The sequence below is a fragment of the Onthophagus taurus genome, chromosome 7 (genome assembly GCF_036711975.1).
Source record: "Onthophagus taurus isolate NC chromosome 7, IU_Otau_3.0, whole genome shotgun sequence".
NCBI lineage: Eukaryota > Metazoa > Arthropoda > Insecta > Coleoptera > Scarabaeidae > Onthophagus > Onthophagus taurus.
In genome coordinates this window covers 15,251,492-15,264,894 of record NC_091972.1, presented here as the reverse complement: position 1 = coordinate 15,264,894, position 13,403 = coordinate 15,251,492, and the positions used below count along the sequence as shown (strand labels likewise).

The following is a 13,403-nucleotide window of genomic DNA, read 5'->3' as shown; positions in this document are numbered from 1 at the left end:
GGTAAAATAGCATTTAGTAAGTATAAAACATATAGAACTTGAGACAGATGCAACGACAAGATACGTGGCAAATGTTATCATTGATAATAAGTCAGTCATAAAAAGTATTTTGAGACATTCAATAAAAGCATGATTTTACTCTTTGTATCAGTTGCTACTCCCTACATGGTAAAAGCAGACCATACCATGCACTGCTTTCAGGTACTTGTCTTGCACACGGAGTTCATGGTGGTTGTAAGCAAATTGGTATGTCCTAACTAACGTCTATTGCCAATGTGAAGAGAGTATTTTTAAAAGCATCATCAAGAGTTGCAATTGTTTTGCAAATGTTAAGGCAAAGAAACATAATACAAATATAAAAATGTATATTTATATAAAGCAAACCTACTGTTGGACACTGTTGTTAAATTTAAATAGTCATTCATGTGACCAATAGATGACGCCACTGTGATAAATGAAATTTCAATTTTGCATGGTGATTTTAAAGTTGCCTATACACAAGGGTGTTACTAAATTGTAAAAGATCGAAATTAGTAGGATAGTTAGTGTAAATTGTAGAGGTCAGCACAATCGTCGCTAGTATTTGACAACAGTTATCAATAAGATCACACTGTGATCTCGCGTACCAAAACCAAACTAAACACACTTGTTTATTCAACTTGAACTCTTGCCATGTGCCCTTCGAAATGATGACCTCGAGAGCGACGACATCGAAGGAGTGATAGTAAATCAACAAATCGCGCGCCCTAACCTATATTATCGCCATATTAGGTAAGAACTTATTTTTAAATCTCACTTTCGCCCTCCAAATCGATCATCAGATTTTTAGTATCGCTTTTGTTTTTCATTGTGTATGAAAGTTGTCTACATTGAATATAATAATGACTTAAGTAAGTAAAATTAGTAAAGTAATAATGAGAGTAATGTAAGAATATGTATACATTTTCGTTGAAAGTTCTTAACGGAGTGATTAATTAAAAAATGTATGAGCCAATTGGCAAGATCACGCCGAAACACTTAACCATTTGTTGTTTAACAACCAATAATTAAGGACGTAAAGATCTTATAGGGATTTGACTCTTTTGATGAGGTCAACAGTTTTGATTATGGTTCGAGGACGTTTCCATTAACATTTTTGCTTGCCCTGCACACACAACATACGCGCGAAATGAGACCGCGTGAATGTACTATATTTATATACCAGACAATTTTGCGGAGCTTAACTTCTTTTCTACGTCATGTAAGGTTAGTGACGTCTTTTTTGCGAATTTCTTGCCAAAAAGAAGGTACCAAGATACTACCACCAAAAAATAGATTTTCTCAGAAATAACATTTCCAGCAAAGAAACGAAAACAAAACAAATTTATTTTTCTTACTGGATTTACTTAATAGAGACGCAGCATGTTTTTTTTTTTTAGTTTTGCTTATACAAAAACTGGTTCTTGTGTGTTAAAAAGTTGTTTTATAATTATCTGGTTGTAGTCATAAACACTTTATGTATTGTACTATTTATTTTTTAATGTTATGTTATGTAATAAATATTTTACTCACTATATCTACTGTTTTCAACCATGTCATAGAGATACTCCACACCAAAATAGTTCTTAAGAGGTTACATACATGGGTTTCGAAAGTGAAAAGACATTTTCTCTATTTTTAGTATGGCTCGTGATTTAATGAAAGATTTAAAAAATTGAAGTATGAATTTACATGCAAAAAAAAATAGCTTCATTAAGTTGCAAGTGCTTTAGTTTTTGCAGATTCCAAACTTGCGCGCGGCAGAATTATGTCTCGCGACACAGAATTGTCAATTCCAGTTCTATAAAGCAAAGAAACTGATGCAACAGAAATGTCCTGAGCATCCTGTTTGTCTTGCCTGAGACGAATTTTTACTTCTCTAATTCCAGTCTCACCAGTCATCTCAGCTATGGACATCTTTTCGCGCATACTCGTGACTATTTGTTAAGTTTTGTATCCATTTCGTTCAAATTAATTAATTTAGTTGAAACCCTTCCATTGAAAGTACAAGCCTTCATTGTTAATGGTACTGTAAATGTGAAGCAAGTTTGGGTAATGATATTTGTATACGTTTAGATGTGTTTTATTTCAATGGCTAATTTTGGTTTCAATATGGTATTTTGCCTCATGTGCAACTGCATTACTGTGTGTGACGGACAACTAATTGGCCATTTACTATCGGCACAATGGCAGTTGCAGATTTTCAAACATTTCGAAACAATTTAAAATTTTCAACTTATTCAAGGATTCTTGAAATAACTATGCATATTTAAATCTTAACCAAGTGTCATCGGCCACAATTCTTTCTCTATTTCTCTTCAATAACTTGTTCTATGAAAAGAATAAGTTCAGACACCTCTCATCAAAATTGTTGTTGTGGTTACTTAAACGTTTAAATTATCATCTTTATACATGAAGATTCCTTTTATATATGTACAGTATGTTCAAAAAGTTGCATATCTACGCAAATTAATGAATAGAATATATTAATGTTCAAGCAGCCTGACCATACCGCATTGACCTTATAAATCCGTTGGAAATAATAATTCGTTTATGCACAACCTCAGTAATTACTGAGCACGATACCTGATCAATAATAGTACCTATATAAACAAACAGTCCATTTGCATACATTCCGTATATTAATTATGCCATTTGTTTACGAGCTTAAAATCGTCGCTGAAATAAAGAATAAGCTGTTTTAGAGAATAAACTTTCAAATATCCTTTGACTTTCGACAACTATATCTGCCCAAACACTATTAATTAATGAGGAAATTAATGATATCGTGGTTTGGAATTATCGCTTCATTGGTAAATAAAATAGTAGCAACCACGTTTGTATCTTCTGCTGCTATTATTGGGCACGTTCACTAACGCACCAATTCTTTCCCAGGTTGATTGACATTTCTCAAGTAAACTAACCTTATCTAACATTCTTTCTGGCGATGAGTGACATTTCAAAAGAAAACTGACCTTACCCAACATTCTCTCTGGAGTTGATTGACATTTCTAAGCAAAACTAATCTATATGTCCAGGGGTAACCAGTTCCAAAGGTAACCATAAGACCAGTAATAATACTAGTCCAGAATCATAATCACATGTTATACAACTGCATGTTCTCGTTGATAGTCTAATTTTCTTAAAAGTCCAATTCTGCTTCAGGAGTCGATACTGATTTAGATCGTCCGTCAACATTCCTACTTATACTAAATGAATCTTAAAAATATTATCTTAGATATTTATGCATTGCTAATAATTTGTCGAGCGGAAATCCATGATTCGGAAATTCTTCGGAATACAGACGAAGTGCGTCATAAACGTTGATATCGTCATTGCCATACTTGAAATGCATTTTGTTTGGTAAAAGTACAATTTATACATTTTCGTGTTATAAATCTTGAGGATGACACTTTAACATGAAGGGAAATAATTTGAAACAATTAGATAAGAAATGTGGCAACCAATGCCGTCTACAGCTAGGCCTAGAACATATTTGCAGCCATACGCTATTTATTTTGCAAATCGCAAATGTAGTCAGAAGGACTTTTATCTTGCTTATCTACTACTACTACTGCCTTGTCATCAATGGTATGATAGCGATCCTAGTGAATCATAGGCTGTTATAGAAATCGCTATACTATTGTTGGTTTCTTTTTCAGTTATTCTCCTCTATATCACTTTGGGTCTTCCACTTGTCCTGGTCCCAAGCAGGGTTTCATTCTAGGACTCTATAACCAGGCTCATTTATATCTCTCCTCAACGCGTGTCCAATCGATCCGTACTTTTGCCGTTTTATATCAACGTTTACACTAGATGCTCAGTCATTTCCTACAACTAGTGGCCACAATATTTGTAGTATGTACCACAGACGGTGATGAATACCTATAGGTTGATTTTTATGTATTCATAAACGACACGAGCCAGATTACGCATCCAGCTGTAGAGCTTTTTTGGATAGCTATATTTTCAGTAAACGAGCAAAAGGTCCTCTAAGTAGTGTAGCGCCACTATCAGCTGAAACGATACTTCCAAGATAGGTGAATTACAACACGCGCTCTGTGGATGTATGTACCGTAGATCAGTAAGTCAATATTGTTAAGGCGGAATTTGCGTAGCACTGCCGCACAAACATTGTTTAGTATGTCCAAACTTGTGCGCGGCAGAATTGTGTATTGCTATCGCCGCATGTTGTTGCAGCGCAATGTGTGGACACACCCTTAGAATAATTTAGGCGAATTTCGTTCGTTTTATCTGTATTTATTTTAAAATTCATAGTTGCAACCACTTTCTCGAGGTCGCGAACATTATTTTGCATGTCTTCGTTTTACATGAGATAGTAATGCATAATGCTTGCGGTCATTAGCGTAATCCAAATTTTCATGACGTAATCAAGGACCACTATAAATAGCAATGGCGATACTCCACAGTTACTTCATGTTACTAAGATACATTGTTAGGAATCCTATAGTGGTTAGGGTACGCTCAATTTCTAAGGAGGCCAAGGCTCGCTTCGGGCTGTAGAGCCATAGATAGATAAATAGATACTCCACAGTTAGTCTTTATTGGATGACATAACATGCCAGCATGCGAGAATGTACATTTAAATTGATAAGTTGTATAATTTTTTCTGGTACGCCATAGCTAGCCAGAATTTTGTGATCTATTTTATCGAAGGCTTTTTCATAATCAATAAACAGCACATATAACGGCGATTTAAACTCTGATCATTGTTCTATTTTGATTCGGAGTATGTTTATCTGATTTATTCTTGATTTCCAGAGTACGAAATTTGTCTGTTCTTTTCTTAATTGCTCATACAGAAGCTCCATCAATCTATTCAGAATCACCCTCGTGGATATCGTTGCCACATAAATTCTCACTTCTGAATGTAATTGTATGATTGTACCAAAACTTCACAAACATATCCAGAACTATGGTTGGTATGTTCCTACATGATAAATGTAACCTTATCACATGGATGGTTACCCTTAAAATCAACTACAATAGTCTGTAAATGGCTCTCTAAATGGTTTAGCAATACTAATCTCAAAGGTTGGCAGCGTTTACTACAAAATTCAGGGAGAAATAAGGTGTAAGTTCTCACTACAACAATATTAGATCATCATAATGGTTATGCCATCTCCAATGAGTAGTTTATTCTTGCACTGTCTTCGGTCCACCATCTACAACAATGTACAATATTACTTTTTAGGATATAACACCTAGACATATTTTAAACCATTTTCAATGTACTTAGTAAATTTAACCTAGTTTACGTTCGAACGAGTGTCTTGCATTCTTTAACATCCAACGTTGTGTGATTGTAAAATTTTGAGTCTAATAAATTGCTTTTATAAATCCTACAACCTCCAATGAATCCACAAAATCTTGTAATGCGATAAAAGGCGATTATGATGATTCAGCATAAGCCTACATAATATGTACTCTTTGATTAAGTGTTCTTTTATAGTTTCTTGTTTCATAGATATTACATTTCACTACAGTCAAGAAACATGTTTAGCATCTGGACATAAATGTGTTTATAACGAACTTGCATGTATTTATAAAGATTAAATTATTTTTTTTTATAAAATTCCTTTAATAAATCTGTCATTACGATAAATTTTATTATACACATTCTTCTCTAATCCACCTCTGATGTTAATTGTGGTTGACGTTGAGGTACTCGTTTTTAATAGACGCTAATCGTATAGGCCTTTGTTTAACCGAATACATTAAATGCGGCTCAACATTTATCGCCGGTCAAACGTCTAAAAATTTGTTTGTTTAACACTTAGATAAACGTCTATAATTACGATAATAAAGGAAAATTGTATCTACTTTATGTCGGCATGAAAAGGTCTTCGGAACTACGGTGTTAAATTTTGTTAACGAAAACTAAATACTAATTTTATTACGATTTTTTTGGAAGAAATTTGAATCTATATTCATGTCTTGAATTCAGGTACGTATGAAGAAAGAAATAAAGGTTGGGGGAAAATTGGAAAATTTAGGAGAGAAGAGATGATCGAATCTAAACGAAGAAAATTGGAGGAGAGTAAACATGGTTTCTATCCAATCCTTCCGGATGAACTTTGCGAAGAAACTCCGTTGGTGGAGGTGTACATCGATGAAATTGCAGATCCAAAAAACATTTCTCGGGTTATTGTAGAGTTAAATTCGATTTTACCGATTGAAGAATTGTCTCATTTAAAAAGGGTAAAATTTCCGTTCATTCTGTTATTTCCAAAAAACCTTTGTGATAAAGATGATGTACACAGCTATCTTAAAAACAAGAAATTTGATACAAATTATTTAAAAAACGATGTTAAAATTATAAATGTAGCTAAAATTCCGCCAAAAATTAGAAAACAATATGATGATGCGCAAAAACTCTGGCCTTGTAACTTTCATAGCAATAAATACCTTGAAAAATTAACACAAAACACATTATTTAACGACCAAGAAATAAACCAGTACAAAATTTTAATGAAAATGGCTATTGATATTGCTAATCAACAAGATCAAATCAACCCTATTGGAGTTGTGGTTTTTGACCCAAAAATACAATCAGTTGTTGCAATTGGTTACAAAACCGAATTAAGCCCTATGGCTCACCCTGTAATGACAGCAATTGATAACGTTGCAATTACTCAAAACGGTGGGGCGTGGAATCAAGAAAAATCAATAATTGATGAAAATGTATCAAATAGTCTTAATCAAAATGGTATTCCAGAAAATTATTTAAAAATTCTTAAAGATAAATATCCCCACGCAAAATTTGGGGCTACTAATTATAGAAATAAAGACGAATTAGATAATCCTGAAGATGGTCCATATCTCTGCACCGGATATTATGTATTTGTGACCCATGAACCTTGTATTATGTGCTCAATGGCATTGATTCATAGTAGGGCTAAAAGAGTATTTTTTGGAGTTAAATCTTCAAATGGCGGATTAGAAAGTTTATGTAAAGTACATACTGTTAAAGATTTGAATCATCATTACGAAGTTTGGGGAGGATTATTGGAAGAAGACTGTGGAAAATTAAAATAGATTTTGTCCATTTTATTTTTTTAATACTTATTTTAATAAAATGTTTATAATATATATTATTTGTTTATTTTACTTTCTATTTTACATAAAAATATTTATGTTTATAGTTTTAGAATCTTAATTTAAAATCTTGTTCTTCGATAAAGTATAAAAACGTGGGCAGAAACGTATATGTACGTGGAACGATTTTCGTTGGAGAAAATAAGAATGCGTTCACACTCAATAAGCTGTTGACCTTTCACGGTTCGATGATGAGTTTGTTTACGCCACGCTTGACAGATGTAAAAAGAAAATTACAAATTTTTATCAAAATGTAATTTTACTTATTCATTTCTTTATTGGTAAATAAATTAGAATAAAAACTTCAATGACGAAATTAATGAATATTCCCAATCAGAACACGTCACTCTGAATGCATAAAGTAAACAAACAGCTTTCGTTCATTTACATACTGGTTCTTTTAATGGTGCGACCGCTGAATATGCGCTGGTGCTTTCCAGGAAAACACAACCATTTATGCGGGGAAATTACTTAATAGGTTCTAATGAGCGTGGGTCTCCAGAATCAATTATGCGGACGGCAACTCTTGTTATTTACAAGCAACGCATTCTGGAATTGGAGGGAAACGTCCGAGTGATGGCGATGAGGACAAATTATGGAGCATAGACCCAATTGCTCTAAATTTGAATTGTCCCCGGTGAAATGGTCACAAGGTCCTTATTAAGATGGTGTCTGGCTAAATTTCTCATTGAGATCAACACAAAATTAATTAATCCTGAATAAAATGAAGAAAAAATTCCATGTCGTCAAGTGAAAAGCGTTTATTCTCTAAAATAACAAAATTTTAATATCCATAGAGACTTTAAATTAGCCTGTACAAACTTCCCATTCCGCACTAAATTTGCACCTCACATTGTTGCTCACTTGGTAATAAAACGACGGACGTCATCCACTCGTAATCCTAAATTACGATAAGATCCGCATCTCCTCAACAATCTCGTTATTATATTCCACAATCCCGGGAAAGAGTAGACGTTCCGGAATTGCAGTTTACGAAAGTATAATTTTCATGATAATTTATATAGTTTAATAGTTCGGCATCATGGCTATAATATGTTGTGTTCGTGTGAAGTATAAAATGAAATCAAGGTAATTTCGTTAATACTATTAGTTTTAAGTAAATAGCTAACCGTCATAATAATCGATGAGTAGTTAGCGTCACCAACCAAAAATCTTTAGTAAACATTCAGCGATAAACGACTGAAGTTTTGCAAACATTTTAAAATTTTCGTTAAGATAGGCGTTTATTACTGATTAAGTAGTTGTTTTGTGTTCTAACCTTTAACACTTTATCGTTTTATATTCTAACATGATGACTTACAAAGATATAAAAAGAAGTTAAAGAAAATAATCCAATCACAATAGTAGAAAAAACTTTAATTTATACAGGCTACGAACATTTTCAATTTTGAAGAGTTTTGTATTAAAAATCATATGAATTAAATGATGTTTAACAATTTTACTTACCCAACACACTTATTGAAGTGTATAAACAACTACAGGAGATCATCGAACTGCGAGTACTCTTGAATATATCAAGATTGAAAGGTTGTGGCGCTGAGCCAACAGCAAAATTTAACACACAAAATCTATATGGTGTAACAAAATAAACTACTGTTACCCAGATTCCTTTGATTCCACATTTCAACTGGTAATCTTTTGCCCACAAAATTTAACTTTTTGTAGAATCCATACAGTAATACAGGTTTACTTAAATATCATTCCAATTTTATTATTAATAGAAAATTGAGTAGATTTTAATTTCTTAGTCAGCAGAATAATTCTATGGGCACTATATTTTTATGGTACCTTAAAGATATATTAACGTTTTCTTTCTTTAAGATAATTAGCGATCAACGCTTTCGTCTAGTATTTTGGAGTTCGTGCCAGAACTCTTTATAGTCTCGAAACTTGTTTTACTGATCAACTTCTTATTACCTTCCTTATTTCTGCTGTTGTAGTCTGGGTGATTTCTCGTTCTATATTGTCAATACTATGGTTGTTCTTCGAAAGTAAATGTTCTGGTTCTCCTCAGCGGGATCTATGTTGTCATTCCAACTATTGCTCTTTAAGTCTGTGTTGATAGCGTCACTTTTATCGCAACCCGATTGTATTTGATTTTGTGGGTGGGATCGGTAATCCGGTTACTTATCTTCAAAGACAAGAAAGATTTTCAAATTTTTAAAGAACATCTCGTTAGTAGCATATCTAATTCTGTCTGTGATATCTATTGACATAATGGAACCCATTGTCCTGGCGAGATCTTCAGTGCAGGCATGTCATGAGACGATCTTCAGTGAACACATTTAGTGCAAGTAATGAGTCCCAAAGAAGAACCAAAATATATCATCACAATCATGATTTCAAAATTATTAGATTGGTACATATTTGTGAAAGACAACCCAAATAAGTCATACCATTCCTGGTATATACGCTTAGTATATACCAGGAACATTATACGCTTAGTACATAAACACCTGCTTGAGCTACATATATGAATACGAGGGTGCAGCAGTAGCAAGGTTAATTACGTTAAGAATCTTTATCAAATTCGGTTCTACTTCAACATCAAAAGCCACTAACAATAAAGCGCTGTCAGAATCTTTACAGAGGACTGCTATATAGCTAAGTCATTTGCTCAAAATAAAACTATCGGTATCAAACAAATCAATACGATCGAATCGCATGCTCACGATTCAGCATCTATTTATATTTACGACCTAATTATCGTGGAAATGATTAAGAACCGAGATTAACAAAGTGTTTGTAATATTAGCGGGGCAAAGTAGGACACACTATATAACTCATAAATTACAGAATTTGGCGAGAGGTATCAAAATATAAGAAGTGTTTGAGGTTTCGACTCAACCAACGTTAACTTCGCCGGAAAGCAACCAAATCCTTTGTACATTTACTACCCTGAGCGACATTGATACGGATATTGTGCGGTATACAAGAAATGGAAAATGGGATCTGCTATGGTTAATATGCTATAGGCACGATAAATAATTTCGCGGTGAGGATCGTGCTGCTATAAGAATACAAATTCGATTTGGAACATGTCCCATGAAATCTTAAAGAGTCCAGAATCAATCTCCAGAAAGGATGAAGCTACCGACACAAACGCCAACAAGCAAAGCTACTAAGTACCTAGCGGTCCCTAAAAAGGGGGAGGAACTCATGATTATTTTAATACTCATCCACGAGTTCCGAAATCATTCAAATTTATACTTGAGGTTTTGGAACTTAAGTTCTCCTAAAATAGTTTGTTATTTAAAAATTCGCGGCAATAGGTGGTGATCCATCTTATGTAATTGTTCAATTATGGCAAGTATTATAAACTACACTTGTTACAAGTCCTAGCATCATTTACTCATAAACTGAATTGGCTTTCTAAATTTATTGGAAGTTGGAGTGATATGAAAGGATGGAGTACAAACTATTTTTATGACTTCTGGAACTTATTATGTATGAATTATCTTTCAAGTATATACTTGAGTTATATAAAATTAATTTGGATCAGGATCGGTTTATTTCGGCGCGATGAAAGGACACTCTGCGCATGCAGTACGTGTATTCCGAACTCAGAGGCGATGTGAGAGTGATGGCTGGTATAGGTTTTGCTAAGTATTGTCGGCGGAAGTTTGTTGATTACAAACTTTTGACACTGCATTGCCTGTATATACTCACTTGCGTGATGCACGTTGGGAAAAATCTGCCTTCTTACTTAAAAAGTAATGACTGTCACAATTACAATACCCGTAATAAGAATGATCTTATTAGAAATTACAACCGAACGGCTAGGGCGAGAGATGGACTAAATTATTATGGTGTTACATTTTTAACTGCTTTACATTCAAACATTACCAACACTATCTTTTAGACGCACGGTTATAGAATTCTTGACGGCCGATGCCTTTTATAACTTAGACGAATTCTTTAATGCTGATTTTAGTTCTAATGGCCAGACTGTTACATAGACCATTATCGATCGTTCACCTACCAGCAAGTATTCTTGTCCAGTATTTTTCTTTTTTTTGTATTTTTTTTAGTACTTGTGTATACTTTTTTGTACAGAAATATTGTATCCTTTTATGACATGTGAAAATACTTAATGTTTGAAAACCAGGAATAAATTATTATTATTATTCAAAAACATGGAATTGATAAATCAATTGTATGTCAAGACAAAATATATACTACTACTATAATATACACCCCATATTAAGTTCTGATGCAGCTCTATTATTATCGCCTGTATTATAGTTTGTGAAATATTAAGTTGGTGAATGATTTGAAAATGTCAGAAGTGAAGTATTGGTCACACCAATACATTTTGCATTTTCTGCAATACATAGCATTGGCTGCTGTATGAACAACACCATGTAAAGTTATCATGATGAAAAGTGACCACATATAATAAATAAAGGGTAACCTCTTTATTACCTAGTCTTCAGGTAACATGTTTTCATACATATCCAATCCAAACTATTCACAACTTCTCTTGTAGAATCTTATGAATCATGATCGAATGATTTCCGTTTTGAATGTTGATGGCATCAAGTCGTAAATCTTTAGTATTAATGCGATACTATTAACGAACAGAAACGTGGGTGTACCAGCTTGGTAAGATTTATAGTCAACAACTCTGGAAGTACTTTCTTTCTTAAATATCCACATTGTACAGTTAGTATGATTCTTCTATTCAGTCCTTCAACTATCGCTAACGTTCCAAAATTAGTAAATTTGCAACACAATTAGTCCCTGAAAATCCCAGTCCTTTAAAATATCATAAAGTAAATTTTAAATAAATTTAAACAACTTCATGGTGAATTGCGAAGCAATAAAAAGCTATAACATTTTTTCACTAAATGTTACGAAAACCGTCGTATTTAAAACATTACTCATATTTTTCAAAGTAGTGTAAATGCTGGTTTGAGAAGTTTTGTAAAAATTACACCAGAGTTATTAATACTGAAATAATTATCAATCAATGTTTACTTAAATGATAATGATGCCGCAACCCTGATGGCACACATTTTTGAACAATTGCAAGACATGAAAAACAACTAATATGTAAATTATTCGACCACCACAAAGATATTTAAAACGGTTTTTGAATATACACCGAATGATAATTAAATGTCTCCATACACGTTGTCATGTTCATTATAAAACACTAATCAATTAATAATCGCAATAAAACAACTGATATTTTAAAATGTTGTTGCTAATTGTGTTTTTCCAAATTACATTATGATAAGTGATAACATATTGTTTATGAAAATATCCTTTAAAATTAACTTTTTAATTAAGAAAGTGTTAAGCAAATTTTATGACCTCTAAATAATTAAATTAGTAGATACATGTTTTGAATGATGATCTTATAGTAGCAATTGTTATTTTTTAGATTCTGATGCATCCGTTCCTGCGTACAACAGAAGAAAATTTGTGGTCGAACAAGGCGCACAGTTGGAAAGTAGACGGTTTGCCGCGAAGGTCCGGCTTCAGGATTCACAAACGCGAAAAGAAGAGGGGACGAAGTTGGGTGAACTAGCAGCAGTTAACGGAGGAGGCGACGCGACGAATCGCGGAAAACGCCTGTCGTGTGTGTTTGTGTCTCTCGCGGAGGCCTTAATTGAAGGGAATTATCGCCAGTGCAGCACCGACACGAACGTCCAATCGACTCAACAGTCAGGATTTCGGACCGAACGTGATAAGACGGCTTTCGAGATAAAGGCCGCGATTCGCTTATATCGCCAGTACGCGTTCCAAACCAGTATGTGTTTGTTGTTGGGCACAAAGATCTTCTCCGTGGACACTTGATATCCACCCATCTCTATTAACGGTTGGTCGGTTGGTAAACAAGATACAACCCCAAACAAAAGCAATAGAATAGGTAGAGTGGCGAATATAAAACAACGTAACGAGAAGATTTCGCCAAGACGGCACTGCAAAGAAACGACAAAATCAGAAGACATTGGTTGGGTGTGCAGAAGACGGCTTCCGAAAAGGGGTCTGGACGGTGGTGACCAACATCAACGACGAACAGAAGGAAAACGCGTTAACACCTTTATCACGCGATTAAATGGATAGCGAATGCCACAATTTGCACATCAAGATGATGCACGTCGATAATAACTTGCTACAAAATCATCGTCAACGGGAAACGACAGGGATCAAAAAACTCTACAATTCGTTTTTCGTGATGTTCTAATGAATGCGACCATAGTTTCGGTCCCACAGTAGATAGTCGCTTCTTCGGA

General features: G+C 34.0%; 2 protein-coding genes across 2 annotated transcripts; both read left to right on the top strand.

Moving 5' to 3' along the window:
* Nucleotides 1-683: 683 nt before the first annotated feature.
* On the top strand, nucleotides 684-7,131 carry LOC111425463 (probable inactive tRNA-specific adenosine deaminase-like protein 3). The gene is made up of 2 exons (XM_071197320.1): nucleotides 684-771; nucleotides 5,987-7,131. Exon 2 carries the CDS (start codon nucleotides 6,046-6,048, stop codon nucleotides 7,075-7,077), a length of 1,032 nt encoding a protein of 343 aa, XP_071053421.1. The 5' UTR covers nucleotides 684-771; nucleotides 5,987-6,045; the 3' UTR covers nucleotides 7,078-7,131.
* A 6,094-nt stretch (nucleotides 7,132-13,225) lies between these two features.
* On the top strand, nucleotides 13,226-13,354 carry LOC139430394 (uncharacterized). The gene has a single exon (XM_071197330.1). It carries the CDS (start codon nucleotides 13,226-13,228, stop codon nucleotides 13,352-13,354), a length of 129 nt encoding a protein of 42 aa, XP_071053431.1.
* Nucleotides 13,355-13,403: the final 49 nt, after the last annotated feature.

What these genes read in the sequence shown, in the direction of transcription:
- LOC111425463 (XM_071197320.1), top strand. Translation starts at nt 6,046, where the DNA reads ATGATCGAATCTAAACGAAGAAAATTGGAGGAGAGTAAACATGGTTTC.
- LOC139430394 (XM_071197330.1), top strand. Translation starts at nt 13,226, where the DNA reads ATGGATAGCGAATGCCACAATTTGCACATCAAGATGATGCACGTCGAT.